General features: G+C 40.1%; 1 protein-coding gene across 2 annotated transcripts in view; it reads right to left on the reverse strand.

Moving 5' to 3' along the window:
* Nucleotides 1-1,157: 1,157 nt before the first annotated feature.
* Nucleotides 1,158-15,462, reverse strand: part of RMI1 (recQ-mediated instability protein (DUF1767)) — a 321,867-nt gene continuing 307,562 nt past the window's right edge. Inside the window, exons 8-9 of one of the 2 annotated variants that reach the window (XR_016264378.1) lie at nt 2,042-2,261; nt 1,158-1,806 (exon numbers count right to left, since the gene is read on the reverse strand). Coding sequence is in view for 1 of the 2 variants with exons in the window: in XM_089447983.1 (XP_089304109.1) it covers nt 2,246-2,261 (16 nt within the window). In the remaining variant the exon portion in view is untranslated. Of the gene's footprint in view, nt 1,807-2,041; nt 2,262-15,462 lie in introns of those variants that run through there. The other variant, XM_089447983.1, reaches the window with a different exon arrangement.

The raw sequence follows: 15,462 nt of genomic DNA on the forward strand, positions 1-15,462 counted from the left end.
AGAAGTCAGCCTAGGAGAGGCCTAATCGACCACATGAGAAGACTATATCGAATCAATTGTACACACTTTTGCAATTCGATCTAAAGAAAGAATAAATGAAGAAAAGAAGCGAAGGTCTAGGAGAAGGAAGCATTTCAAGATTAATTTGAAAATCTGAATTTTGAAACCAAATTTCTTTCACACGTGCAAGCAATCTAGAGTTTCTACAATTTGTTAGGGGCCAAAATTGCAGGTCCAAATTTTAAACCTGAAGTAAAGGGCCAAAACTATGGTTCGAAGCAAACTGGAGGAAGTTTCACTTTTGTTGACATTGTTGACTAGTGCTTGCTTGAAGAAGGATTTATTAGAGGGCTGACTTGGTGCTTGGAGGAGGTCTTGGCTTTGGTCTTTTAGTCTTGGATTTCTCACTTGATCAGATTCTACAAGAGGAGATTATTTTGGGTTTTCCCCTTGGAGGGGTTTTGCTCTAATTTGGAGCCTATATTTTGTGTCCTCTGTATTTTATGATCTTTATTGTTTATGCTCTTGATAGTTATTTGATGAAGAGAATATAATAAAGAACACAAAGAATCTAACTAATGTTCACAAATAATTATCAAGGATAAGGAGAATTGTTTAAATAGCTGCCCTACTAGATTCTCCAACAATTAGAAGATTCTTAATGGACTTCGTCAATTTTAAATAAAAAAATTAAATGCTTTACTAATTATTATAAGCCAAAACAAAGAAATTATTTCCTTAAAAAGTCCACATGATTTTTAAAATGTAATAAACTTCTCATTTGTTTGCTGGTCAATCAGTTAGAAAAATAAAGTCCAACATAATATCAGCCCCAATCACTAAATTATTAGTTTTGGGCATGAGAGGAGATGGTATATCCCAATGAAAATCAACCCTTGATTTAGAGATGGATGTATGTTAACGATGCATTCTACCAAATCTTCACAAACGTTTTTGAAACATCAGATCGTCAACTTGTATTATAATGGTAGTTGATTATAATTTATCGGTCAGTAATTGCCTAGATAAAGACTTATCAGTCATGAAAAAATCATCTATAAAAGATATAAAAACTAAATAGAAAACAACTAAAGCATATCCCTTCAATGCAATATAAGAGACCTTTCGTACTGTAAAGAATAAAACGCAAACAACATTATAGATCTTGGAAACCTGCTCATCCGAGATAAATTTGGCCTTCAGGCAATAATGCCCTAGAATTCCATGATTTCGGACACGAAATATACAATACAAACATAATGTTTAAAATCAAAGAGTTCAGCACAAGATCAACAAAAAGCTAAAATCTCAACTAACAAATTAGGTATCGGGAGCAGCTGGCATTAGGATGGTCAAGTTGACCCTTCCATAACGATCAACCATTCTAATTTCTTACGTTGAAAACTTGACATCCCTAGGTATGTTTGCTTACATGGCAAAACTTAATCGCCATAACAAACTAACTGAAATACTTCGTATTCATGTAAGTCCAACATACTTGATATATACTCTATTATTTTTGTGTTCCTTAGGCATGTTTGGTTACATGGCAAACTTTACTTTCCATAACAGCTAGCTGAGAGATTTAGTATTCCTGTAAATTCACCATGCCTGTAAGTTCTTTTTGTGTTATCTGGAAACATCAACGACGATTCCATAATATATATTTAATTAAATTTGAACATTTGAACATGATGTTGCGTAAACCCTTTCATGCTATAAGAGTAAGTAATCAAGAGGTATGCAATTCATGCAGCTCTTGCGATGTATTCATCATGGATTGCCTCAGTTGGCTTTTGCGGTCCACTGAAAAGAAAGGGCAACAAAAAGAGTTAGCAATTGCTTTTCATAAAATTTGGTCGGTGCCAAAAATGACCGAACAATAATTCAGTAATCAAGAGATGCCCATTTATCTTCAAGTTGGCAGTTAAATTGAATAGGGTAAACAGAAGCAAATGTGCTGACTTCTATAACATGCAAGCACTTGAATCTCTGAAAATGACTGCAAAGAAACAAGTAACAAATAACGAAAAAGTCATACCTCTTTAAACATTGCAAGATGGATGTAATGCTAGCAAAATTGTGCGGTGGAATTAGGGAGATATATCTATAGTCAAAGGATTTTGAGTGCTTCTAGAATTTGCAACTGACTGCTTCACCCTATGAAGCAAGAGCCAGGCATCGCTTGTTTGACAACCCTCAGTCATTTGGAGAACAATAGGAACCACAGATTGATTGTTTATCTCTACAAGCATTTGCCCCTGTTGAAAACATACAAAGTGAAGATTTTTGAGTTTTAATATTATTCTTCCAGATGAAAATTGATCTCTAATTCTTATTTCACAAAGCCTAATAACTTTACCACAAGTATATTTACAATGATAGATGTCTTCCCTCAAGCTAAAATCATTCTAGGCACTGTTGTATCACTTTGTACAACCATCAACAAATTCTTAAATTATCTAAAACTATATGAACTTAGGGTGCAGAAGAGGATTCAATGGCCTATTCGCTTAGTACTTCAGTAAAGTTAGGTTCTGCCAAAATCCTATCACTCTGCCATCACTTTCCTAGAAGGGGGCGGAATATATGAGCAGGAAAATGAAAGCCAATTGGAAGTCCTAAATATCAACCGCAGAAGTTTTCATAGAAGTCATTCCAAATGCTAATAGACAATTTCATATATTTTAATTAGAAGTAGCAGATATGAACCCATCACATTTAATAAGCATCAGTATCTTCCCTTCAATACATGCTCAAAAATGTGCTAGAGTTGAATATCGAAACAGAGCATCACAATTTCTCTCCAGCTGTATGTTTTGTCATCGATTCCTGTGATGGGGCAACTCTATGAATCCTAAATTTAGTTGAAGCTTATATGCTTTAAACTCTTGTTAAATTACATAGTTATGGACGTTATATAATTTACTTTAATGAATAGGGTAACTGATTGGTGCTTGTGAATGTGTTTGTTTTATATGACCACATATTTGCTCATGTCTTTTTGTACATATTGGTTACGATTTATATTTTCTAACTCAACCATATGCATATTCACTGTTCTTTTGACGAAATGGGCACATGATGAAAGCCCGTAAAATTAAGTCTGAAATATATCATTTACCATTGCTCTATGTTGCATGAAACTTCTAGGAACCCAGCATTTCGGGCCATACCCGTACCTGAAACTCTGAAACTCGGCTGAAACTTGACCAAAACTCGACCATCATGTAATCATCTATGAGAGTTAATATAGACTTGCTTTTCCTTCTAAATAGTCATCATGCGTATTACTCCCTTTTTTCTTGAAAGATAATGTGTTATTCACTTATTTATAACTTTTTTTTTATATATCTATACATATATGACGTTTCAGCTGACATTTCGGCTGACATTTCCATTTTTAGGAGGTGACATTTCTAAACGTACCCATTTTGGAAACTCCAAAACGTTTCGCCTTTTCGTGCAACTTAGCCATTGCTAAATCTAAGATAAGATAATTTTATTACCATCTAAGAAATGACCACAAAAGTAGGTCAATGGTACTAAAACATATACCAAGTGCAGGAGTGTGAAAGCAACTCCTATATCAATACAAGAAAAATGAAACAAACAGAAGTGTCTAGTTAAGCTATAACATAACAGTCTAGTTAAAAGATAGGATAGTACCAGTGCAATGACACAATAGGAAGGCCAAACACTAGAGATCAGATCAGTGTGTGTGTGTGTGTGTGTGAGAGAGAGAGAGAGAGAGGATATCCAGCATTTCTTTATCCTGATGACCAAGGGTGATCAAGATACAGGTTTATTGCCAAAGTTGTCAATCGCTATGAAAGAGTTGATGCACTGGTAGATGATATCCTCCTAGTGACCAAGGGTGAGGGTGTTAGCGTTTAGGGTTACCTCAATGTGTTTACACTTGGGGTGCTTCATGTGATGTGGGGTGTATGGTGCATTGAAGATAGCTTACTCATTATTTGCTATGCCTTGACTTGATGCTTATGCAACACACTTCCTTGGAGCATTGAAAATCTATGTGGCATAGTGACTTTCGTCATGGACTGCACACATGGAAAGTTTGGTTGCTTGCTTGGGAGGACAACTCAGTTGGAGGAGGAGGGTTAGTCCTCTCAAAGGGGTGCATTGGCCCCTACGTAGCATGGGGGTGCTAAGTTACTTGCATGGAGGCTTCTACATGAACTAAGGTCAATTGGGTTGAGGAGTGATCATCTATGTGTGGTGCACCTAGAGTTACACTTGGCACAAGAGGGAACATTGGAGCATTCAAGGTCTTACAAAGAGAAGCTTTGGAAACACCCATCAAGCGTTAAACATGAGGACCTGGATTATTGGATGTGAATGCTTTGAAGTTTCACATGTCACCTAGAGTCTGAGCTCTTTGTTAAATCTCCTAATACCAACCAAAATTTATTTTTACAGGGCAATTATTCATTCTTAACAATTTATTTAATTAACAAAATAAATCCTGAATTACCAAAAAATAAAATCACTGGTATTTTAACATCTAGAAATATATGCAGCAGAAATAAATCAAAGAGATCAATCACACATTGCAATAGAAATAATTCACCCACAACAATTCTCTGTCATTTATTAATCTGGAAAATCAGGGTTTCAACCCACAAAGAATTTACAAAGAAAAATACAGTGACTAGAACCTGCAACTTGGCCCCACTGGAATAATTCAGCCCAAGGAAAATCGGCCAACTGGAAATCGACCTCTAAAGAAATTCGGCTTGAAGAAAATCAGTCCACTTCTCACCAGAAAATCGGCCTCTGAACCTAGCTCTCACTTGGCCTCTACGCACTCACAACTTAGCCCTAGCAAATCGGCCCCCCAGCAACTATGCCTCCTTCTCACTTCAACAATACGGCCTCTCCAATTCCCAGCAAATCAGCCTTTTCCAATTCCCAACAAATCAGCGTCCTCGAAACACCTCGAAATTATCCCTTTATTCTTCTTCCTTCTCCTCACTTGAACTGAGCCTCTCGCTCTAGAGGATTTGCTCTCTTCTCCTTGAGAAAATTGTCTTCCCAGAAATGTTGTAGTTGTCTCTCTCTCTTGTGTTCTTCTATTCTTCACCTCTTTGCTAGGCTTCTTTTATAATCTTCATTAAGCCAAAATCTCTAAAACCCAATTATTAAATCTTCTTTTATAATCTTTATAATTAAAATATTTGTCCTTAGGAAATGACTTAATAGTCCACAATAATTAATTGACTTTAATTATTGTACTTTTCCTAGCTTAGGTTTAGGATGAAGACATAAATCACTTACACCACCAAGAAAGCACCTAAAGAGGCAACAAATCATCTTCCACATGCTAAGACACCAAGCCTATGCAGAAGACCTTCCGGAGCTACCACAAGCTTCAACACTCCCTCCTACCCCTAGCTTATCTCGATACTTCACAAACTTCCCTTTCACTAGAGGTTTAGTGAGAATATCTGCCACCTACTCCTCTGTTGAAATGTATCGCAATTCACTACACCTCTGGACCTTGTCTCTGATGAAGTGATGTTTGATCTCGATGTGCTTGGACCAATCATGAAACACGAGATTCTCAGAGAGCTTAATGCAACTCTAATTAACACAAGGAGCATCGTTGACCCCATCTCCAGATCAAATAGTCTTGCAAGCATATTACGTCATGTACATTGCCTCTACTAAACTAAGTGCCACTGGCTATTGCTCCTTGCTATACGACGAGATCATGGTTGATCGCAAGTTGAAGCAACATCAAGACGTGGATTTCTGTCCACAACACTCCCTACCCAAATAGAATTTGTGTACCCCTGCAAATCCACTCCAACTCTAACATATCTCAGCGCAAAGTCTACCATACCTCAACACATGCTTCGCTACCACCCAATGAACCTGTCTCAACTCCACCATGAACTGGCTAAGTGCGTTCACAACAAAACATCTATGGTCTAGTGTTGACCAGATACATCAAGGAACCTATCAGCGACTTGGACAGTGTGGGATCCACCAACTCGCCTTCAAAAGCACTTGGCTTCTTCAAGATAGTGATCATTAGTGTAAACATAGGTTTGCAATCCTCCATCCTGAACCTCCTCAAGATCTCGACTGCATACTTTCCCTATCCAAGGAAAATCTCTCTTGGCTACTGCCACACCTCCAAACCCCAAAAGTAGTGCATCAAGCCAATGTCCTTCAGCTCGAACTCCGAAGCAAGATTCTCCTTGCACATCCCTTTGAGTTTCTATGATCCTGTCAAGAAGAGATCATCCACATAAAGTACCAAGACGAGTGGCTCGCCATCAACAAGTACATAGTACAAGTCGGAGTGTACCTCACTCTTGGTGAAGCCCAAACCAAGAAGATATCCATGATCCATCGATCCTGACATACAATGTGAATGGAGCATGCTTCAACTCATAAAGGGCCTTGTCCAATCTGCATACATGAGACTCTTTCCCATGCACCTCAAAGCCCTGAGGCTGCTCAATATACACCTCCTCCTCAATCACACTGTTTTGGAAAGAAGTCTTCACATCCATCTGATTTATCCTCCACTTGGTCTCCGAAGCAATGGACATAACTGCTCTAGTGTATGCATATCTAGCGATAGGTGCAAATGTCTCTTTGTGATCCATTCCCTCCTGTTGCGAGAACCGTCTCACCACAAACCTTGCTTTGTACTTCTCAACACTGCCATTAACTACACATTTGATCTTATAAACCCATTGAGAGGTGACCACAGAATTTCCCTTTAATCTTGGCAATATGTCCCACACATCATTCCTCGTGATGGAGCTATACTCCTCCACCAAGGCATCACTCCAAACCTGCTCATCTGCAACCTCCTCAAAAGTGGGAAGCTTGTGCTCATTGACGTTGCTTGATAATACCAAATAACTAGAAAATCTTGTCGATGGTCTGCTCTACCTGAAGGTGATGCTAGGAGCCTCAACATGCTTCTTAGCATCTCTCAAGGTCTATTCGGACCATCTCAACCTCCTCCTAGTAGATCTCGAAGAAATATCTAGCCCATCCTCCAGATCTACGCACCGTTTCCCTACTACTTGTCCTTGTTCAGCCTTAGGATTTTCTCGCTCTCGATCCTATACCCTTGCTGGCTCTTTCTCATGAGACCACCTAAGTGTCCTACCCTCATCAAATCTAACATCCCAACTTAAAATAACTTTCCTCTATCCTAGAATGTAGACTTGGTAGAACTTTGAGACCTCATTGTAGCCCAAAAATATGCCCCTTTCTAATAAGGGCTCTTGTTTAGTCCTCTCCTTTATGGGATTGTGGTCATACACTGGACTACCAAAGATGCGCAAATGGCTCACATCCAATTTCACCCCTATAAACATCTCCTTAGGATTCACGTCGTCCAATATCCTGTGAGGACCCCTATTCTGCACATATATTGTTGTAATGTAGACCTTTTCCCACAAAAACATATGTAATCCTTCATCACAGATCATTTCTCTTACTGCCTCCATTATGGGGTCTTGTTCTTCCTCTTGGAAACTCCATTCTATAGAGGACTGTAAGGTACCATGAGCTCCTTCTTAATCCCTACTACCCTACAAAATTCCTAGGACCCATTGGAGGTATACTCGCCCCCATTACCTTATCTCAACACCTTAATCTTCTTCCAGGTCTAGTTCACCACAAGAGCTTTGAACTCTTGAAACCGATCGAAGACCTCATCCTTGATCTTCAGGAAGTACATCCAAGTTTTTTGTGGAAGAGTCATCTATGAATGTCACAAAATACAAAGACCTTGTGATCAACATCACGAACATAGGACCACAAATGTCTGAGTGCACCAAGTCTAGCACTCCCTTGTCCCTGGTCTCGCTATGAGGATACACGACCTTGTCCTGCTTGGCAAGCGTGCAACCTTTGCACACTCCATCCAGCTCCACCCTGATCTCTGGAAAACCTATAACCATTCTCTACAACATAGTGAGAGCTCTATAGTGTAGGTGTCCCATCCTCCTATGCCATATCTCACTCTGGTTGTCACTCTCATGTATGAGTGTCTTCACTAGTTGTCCTCTCAACAAATAGAAATTCTTCTCCCTCATCCAAATTACTTGCTTCTTGTTGGGATCAGTTCCTTTTGGCCTAACAACCACTTCACATTTAGTAAAGTTGACTTCTACTCTTTTGTCTTCTATGGCCAAAACTAAAAGGAGATTCTTCTCCAAACCCAGTACACAAATACTTCGTTCACCTCCACGATACCACCTGAGTCCATCTGAAACTCAATACTGTTAGTACCTTCTACTGCATACTTGGCCTTATCACCAAGCTCTACATGTATATCCCTAGGCTCCCTAGTCATGTTAGTGAAGATGTCTCGAGATCTCGTCATGTGACGAGATGCTCCATTGTCCACAAACCAAACACCTCTCATGATGGTTCCAGAAAGTCATGACACCAAGGCAAAGCTTTTCTCGAACTTTTCGACCATCTCATCCATCTGTGCAGTGGTTGTCATAGTTATCTTTCCATTTCCATTCGTCTTGTTTAGATATTGACTGGAAAAATGCCTGAACTTGTGACATGCAAAGCACTTGACTTTGCTCATGCCCTCCTTTTAATTCTATGAAGGTCCCCCTCCACTCTAGTTCGGTTTGGCCTTCCACTTGCCCTCCTTTCCTTGTGTAGCAAGACCAAGCTCATCCTTCTCCTTAGTACACTTTCATTGTCCTTCGGTCAGTGAGTTCTGTCAAATCTCCTTCTAGATGAAGTCATACCACAATCGGCTCCAATCAGGAAGTTGTTTCCTAGAAGGGATCCCATCCACAAAGGTGGTCCAATGCTTAATGAAACCCTTCATAGAAACTTTCACCAGCTCTGAATTAATCACATTTTCCCCAACAACTTCAAGCTCACCAAAAGCCTACTAGATCCTTGAGAAGTAAGATGTCCGAGAGGGTAGCCAACACGAGCGAGACAGCGTTAGCAACATATACAAAACATTTTCATTAACATATATGTAGTACAACAAGTGAATGAGTTTAAGTGTTAAACACAAGTTAAAGCAAAATGCATTACAATTGTTCAAGATTAGTCTTACAACAGTTACAACACGTGTGAAAACGTGTTGGCCTGTTAACAGGGTTTTATATTAAGCGAAAGTTCCAAGACACATTGTTACAGCATACATCACCAACCCCATGTGCGGGGCATTGGAGCTTACTCCTCAAAGAAAAGATTACAGACTCTCAAGGCTATGTGGGAGGAGGTGAAAATTCCCTTGCATGTACAAATGAGGGGGTATTTATAGCCAAGGATGAAATTGACCCTTGTGGTTGTTCGATTACCCTCATGATTGTTCGACTTCCATGACTTTTCGACTTTACATGACTCTTTGTACAACAAGTGGGTCTCTTGGACTTCCATGTTACATTACATTGATTGACAGTATGGCCCATAGTAGAGATGTGGACAACATGACTCAACATGACAGTGTTGGTACATTTGTGCTACCGTTGGTGTGCATGTCGAGCTGCAATGTTGTTGGGTGATGGATGTACTCATGGTGTGTCACAGCTTCGCCTCCGTATGGCAAAGTGCGCGGAATCTTTGATGGTCGTTGGTTCACTTGATGTTGCATTTGCACATTGCTCCTTGCTTGTATGTTGGTAAGCTCGACAGGATCGTCCGTTCGTGAAAGGTGCATGTTCGTCTATCCGTCCGTCCATGAGCACATCTTGCATGTTTACTCGTCTGTCTGCCCGTCTGCGAACACATCTTGCATGTTTACTCGTTCCTCTGTCTGTGAACACTTCTTTGCATGATCATCTGTTCGTGAACATATCTCTTTGCATGCATCGTATGTTCATCCGTTGGTGAACCAGTCCTTCTGCATGTGCTCCCTTCATTCATCCCATTTGTCATCGCGCCATGTTAGTTTGTGTACCTGTACGTGCAGTCACTCATGACGAGATGACATCAAATCCAAAAACCTCATAATCTACCATGACACATGATCATTTCAGATGCAGGTGACTGGGAGAGGTAACAAGGTTGCGAGGCGGGATGGAGGCTCCGCGCACTGCTGATGAAAATTACGCAAGAGTCACTGGGTGATGAAGATGGGCAATCCAGATAGGCAGTGACTGTTTGTGAGGTTTGACTCAGCTGGAAGACAAAACTGTGCAGTTTTTTAGAGGAACAGTCCAAGCTGCGAGAAGGCTGGGCAGGCCAAATCTACGCAATTTCCGAAACGAGCGGATAGCGAGAGCTAAGCAACCAAAACTGCGCAATTCCTGGAGGGAACTAGTAGCTAGTTGTCGGGACACTGGCAGCAAAAACTGCGCAACTCCTGAAGGGAACTGGCAATCAGCTGTTGGGTCACTGGCAGCAAAAATTGCGCAATTCCTGAGGGGAACTGGTAGTCAGCTGCTGGAGCATGGTAGCAAAAACTACGCAATTCCTAGAGGTAACTAGCAGTCAACTACCAGAAGCTTCTAGCGGGAAAAACTGCACTGATGTTAGGAGGTTGGCCTGTTGATCACCTCTGCGCAGTTTTTGAGTTGAGCGGACTGCTGGGAAACAGATGACTTGCTCATGAAAACTGTGCAATTTTCTTGGTGAGCAGCCGACCGACTGTCAGGAGGGTTGGCTGGAAAAACTATGCAATTTTCTGAGGGAGACAAGGATGGGCACTGGATGTTTGTCCGACCTGTCTGCGCAATTTTCTCAAGTGAGCGGAGCGGGCAAGGTCTGGATTCTCTGTGAAAATTTTTAGGGGAGTCAGTCCCGGGGTGGCTATCGAGTCAAAGTCTCTTGTTGACCAGCATGAAGGTTGATTGATTTGCTTGCGGGCAGCGTAGCTTGAAATGGCTTGCTTGGTGCTTTTGCGCTGTTCTGGGTGACAATCGATCGAGTTGATGGCGGGGTGATGGTCGGCTGTCAGAGGGGAGTTCAGTTGTCAGAACTTCAACAAAATGACTAAGTGTGTGAATGAGTGAAAGATGCATATGTGATCTTGAAAACACACACTTACATGACTTGACGACGAGACGACTCAAACCATCCAAACACACATGCTCAACATGACTAACCGACGATGTGAGCAACAAGTGCGACACTCGTGATTGATCGTTGATCGATCGTGACGATGCTTGCACGACAATGTATGTCACTCCGTGTGTGAGTGCGATAGATGTTTTCATAGCAAACACAACATGCACACACGAAGCGAAGACCTTGAGCATGACCAGAACATGGTCGCAAGCATGGCTTTGACATCAACATGCAAAAACTTGGGTGAAATGAACAAGCAAGGTGGGTGCAAAGACTCACACGAACTCATAGAGTGAAGCCGAGTGTGTGCAGTCATCAAGTGAAACTACAACAGAAATTTAAAATCAAAACCTGATCTAAGCCATTTTACAAAATGGAATAAGCAATGAATTTGTAATGTTCCTAACTAGGATGACCAGTGATATACAAAGCAATAAACAAATCCAACACCAGAAAACGAGAAACTATCAGCAAACACCCATAAAAACACTACAAATAAGAACCATCTAAGCCATATTATTAATTATTCTAGAAGCAAGTACAATAGTGTTGGAATGGTGCACCTGGGCTTGTCTCAATGGACAAGTGTGACAAAAGCTAGGTGAGTAATCAGCAGCCCATTGGTTGCACAATTGTTGCTCCAAAGATGTTCTGCATTGCCCAAAAACTACGATACCTACTGGAAAGGATGTGCTGGAAACTCCACTTCCCGTGCTCAGAAAATGCTGCAACTTTAGCTCCCGCTTCCTCAACCAAAGCCCACCAAAACCTAGAAAGGGTTTGGCCTAGTTCTAACCCCCAATATTCGACTTCCAAGCACCACGTCCTCCTCCTCACGTTGGAAAGTACAGCCTACTTGCAGCCTAAGTCACCGTGTTCGTGTTCGTGTTCGAGTTCGGCAACCTTGAAATTTGAATAAAGTTTGGCACCTAAAATTTTGCTAATAAAATTTGGCATAAAATTCGACATATAAAATTTGAAATATTATATATGATTTAAATTTAAGCACGCTAAAAAACACATTTAGCCACAGTGCTTCATAAATAAATCATGTAGATTACCCCATAAAAAGAAAAAAATCACCATTAACTTTCACTAAATCCATACAGACAATTACAAATTATCCCACCAACAATACATCAAAATGGAATTATATGCTAATTAACAGAACGATAAATTGGCAAAAATATAATTCTTGTTTTAGTTAGTGAATTCTATTAACTGAACTAGACAAAAATCCATTATTCATCCCGATGATTCAACCCTCTCAATGGGTTGGTTGATAGAAACATTACTTGAAAAGTCTGTCAATTGGATCAAAAACCTTTCTTGCTTTTTCAATAATTCCAAATGCCCAGTGGCCCAAGGGCCTAGTTATCCAACTTCCTGGTGGCTAGTTATCCAACTCCCAAAGGCCCGATTATCTCACCGGTTGGTGGTAGAGTGAGCCAGTGTGGCTATGAGTGAGGTAGATTTTCGCATGTCGCCAAGTTTTAGCCTCAAGTTCACTAGGGTTACCAAACATACCATTTTAATTTTTTTCTAATTATAAATGATGAAAAAATGTCGAACCACAAAACCCTGAAATGAACTTCAACGAATTTTTAGCGAATTTCATCAAATTTGTTTGTTATCGTGTTCGTGTTCGGCATAAAGTTCGTGTTCATGTTCAGCATAAAATTCGTGTTCGTGTTTGGCATAAAGTTCGGTGAACATAAACAAATTTGTTCGAATTGTTTTGAGGTTCGGCAAATTTCGAATTCGAAGGATTAAATTGGCCGAACTCGGCGACTCCATGTTACTTGGGAGCGGGAGCGGGAGCGACCATTTTCAGAAGCTCCCGGTTTGGGAGCGAATCCGGGAGCGATTTTTTAAAAATACATATATTTTTTATATTTTTTAATTTTTGATACATATATGTCAACAAAAACATGTAGAATGATGAATTAGACATAAAAAACATAAAAAAACATAGATTGATCATTGAACCATATCACATCAATCATCTAGAAATTATAATCATCATCAACCATGTCCACAAGTTAGTAAAATACATATTACAACTGCAACATATTGAGTCTTATAAATCATGATTCATCAAATTCAATATTAAAGTTTCAACTTCAAGCTTTTAGAATTGAAAATTCAATAACATTTATCATCATTGATCACCAAAGTTGTACTTGTAAGCTAAGTTTAACCATTACAAGAAGTAATATCGAAGATATTTCTAAGTCCTAACTTCTAACTGTTAACATGATATGAAATGTTAAAAATTTATAAAATGAAACATGAATAATGAATGAAATGAAACAACTTTAGTGTTTCACAAAGCATCATATTCATAATTCACAATCATTACCAATGAGTTATAATTGCCAAGGCCCAACTTCAAACTTCAAATTTTCATTGTCATAGTGATATAATGTTTACAAAAAATATCATTATGATATGAAAGAGTCAAGAGTCAAGAGTCAAGGACTCAAAACTCAACAGTTATGAAAACTAAAGTCTAATAGAAACTAAAAAAGACAAGTAAACTGTAAATCTACATGTGGCCCTTGCCATGAGAGTCTCCAGGAGTATAAGCAGGTCGTGGTGGTCTTCTAGGAGTCTCCCGCACAGACCGACGACCAGAACTAGAACCTCCACGCGAGGGTGTAGATGGAGGTGGCGACAGCAAAGGAACAAGACTCGAACCTCGAGCACTGCTACTGGATGGTGGAGGTGGAGGTGGAGGTGGAGGTGGCATGGCTGCTGCTTCATTTTCATCCCTTACAAGTTCCTCTTCTGGTTCTTCAATATGTACAATGCCATCCTCGAAATTGTCATCCTCTGGGTGATTGTCCCAAATTTTATATGTGGGATCCTCATTAGCCCGATCACAGTAATGACTCAACAACCTCAAGTTGTAGTGCACATAAACCAAGCTTTCTGCTCTGTTTTCATTGAGTCTGTTTCTTTTCACATTATGTATATAGCTGTAGGTGCTCGAACACCTCTCTGCAGAAGAAGAATTTACAACCTGTGAAAGAACTTTTTTTGCCAATTTTGGCAAAAGTCTGTGGCCGCCATATGTTTCCCACCATGTGAGAGATTCAAATTTATCTTTGTCGTCCATTGCATGGAAGTTACCATACAAACCAGTGCCACTGAAGTATCTGCCTATTTCAAGGCGCACAGCTGCACATTCCTCCCTGTCAGGTACCAACTTTTCTAATGCTTCCAAATATCCTTTAGTTACCTCTTGATCTAAATGGGGTTTGGTCCTAACTCCACCCCCTGCTGCAGGTTGGCCCAACCAAGATGTAGAGTAGTATTTTGGCGTAAGGATATACGCCAAGCAATGTAGTGGAAGGTTAAGCCTATTCCACCGTTCACACACACAATCATGAATCAGTTTGTACAAGTTGGGATCTCTATTATGAACAATGTCTTTTATTTCCCCCAACATGGTATCCATTTGCTCATACACCTCGCCAATCACTGGTTTGTCTGTATCTGCAAACCCAATCATGTGATAAATTGGCTTGGTGAAATCCAATACCTGCCTCACACTTGTCCAAAACTGCCCATCAAGAGCGGCCTCCTCCACCATTTCAAAACCTGCCATGTCATCTACATTTGTAGCCCTTTCCTTTAACACCTGCCAATGTGGACTTGATACCATGCTAGCTAATGCCTCTCTTACCTTCAAAAGGCGCCTGAAGGTGAGGTAATAGCTACCAAATCTAGTCCTCGCAATCTTCAGCAACTCCAATCTCGAGTGACTGCGGAAAAGGCCATGGGTATTGCTATGATTTGTAATAAATTTTATCATTTGTTTGCCTTTCTTGTACAAATTACCAATCCATTGGTATTGTTCATTTTTTCTTTTGACAATATCATGCAACAGAAGGTTCAATGTGTGAACCAAACATCCAGACCAAAATATGTTCGGGTATTTATCCTCAATAATTGCTCCCGCTGCCTTACAATTAGGAGCATTATCAGTGATGACTTGGATGACATTGTATGGGCCAATACGCTCAATTGTTTCAAGTAATGCTTTTGCAATGTTGATGGCGGTCTTGAACTTGTCTGAGTAATCATGTGCAGCTAGAAAGATGGGACCACTAACAGACACAGCAAGAACACTTATCAATGGCTTGCCTTTTACATTTGTCCATCCATCAGATACAATGGACACCCCATGGTCAGTCCAAGAACTTGTCATTTTATTCAAAGAATGTGATATTTTTTCTTTTTTCATGATCAAGGCCAACGGTTCTTGCCTTGTCATACCCAGGGCTCTTGTATCCTTTAGGGGCATCATTTATGGCAGAAACCATTTCGTGCCAATAAGGTGAGCGTAGAACATTGAATGGTATCCCACATGCATAGAGAAACCTGTAAACTTTTGAATCCACATCATTCCTA

The sequence above is a fragment of the Pinus tabuliformis genome, chromosome X, assembly GCF_031772625.1.
Source record: "Pinus tabuliformis cultivar Carrire ecotype Pingquan chromosome X, CPIR1, whole genome shotgun sequence".
Lineage (NCBI taxonomy): Eukaryota > Viridiplantae > Streptophyta > Pinopsida > Pinales > Pinaceae > Pinus > Pinus tabuliformis.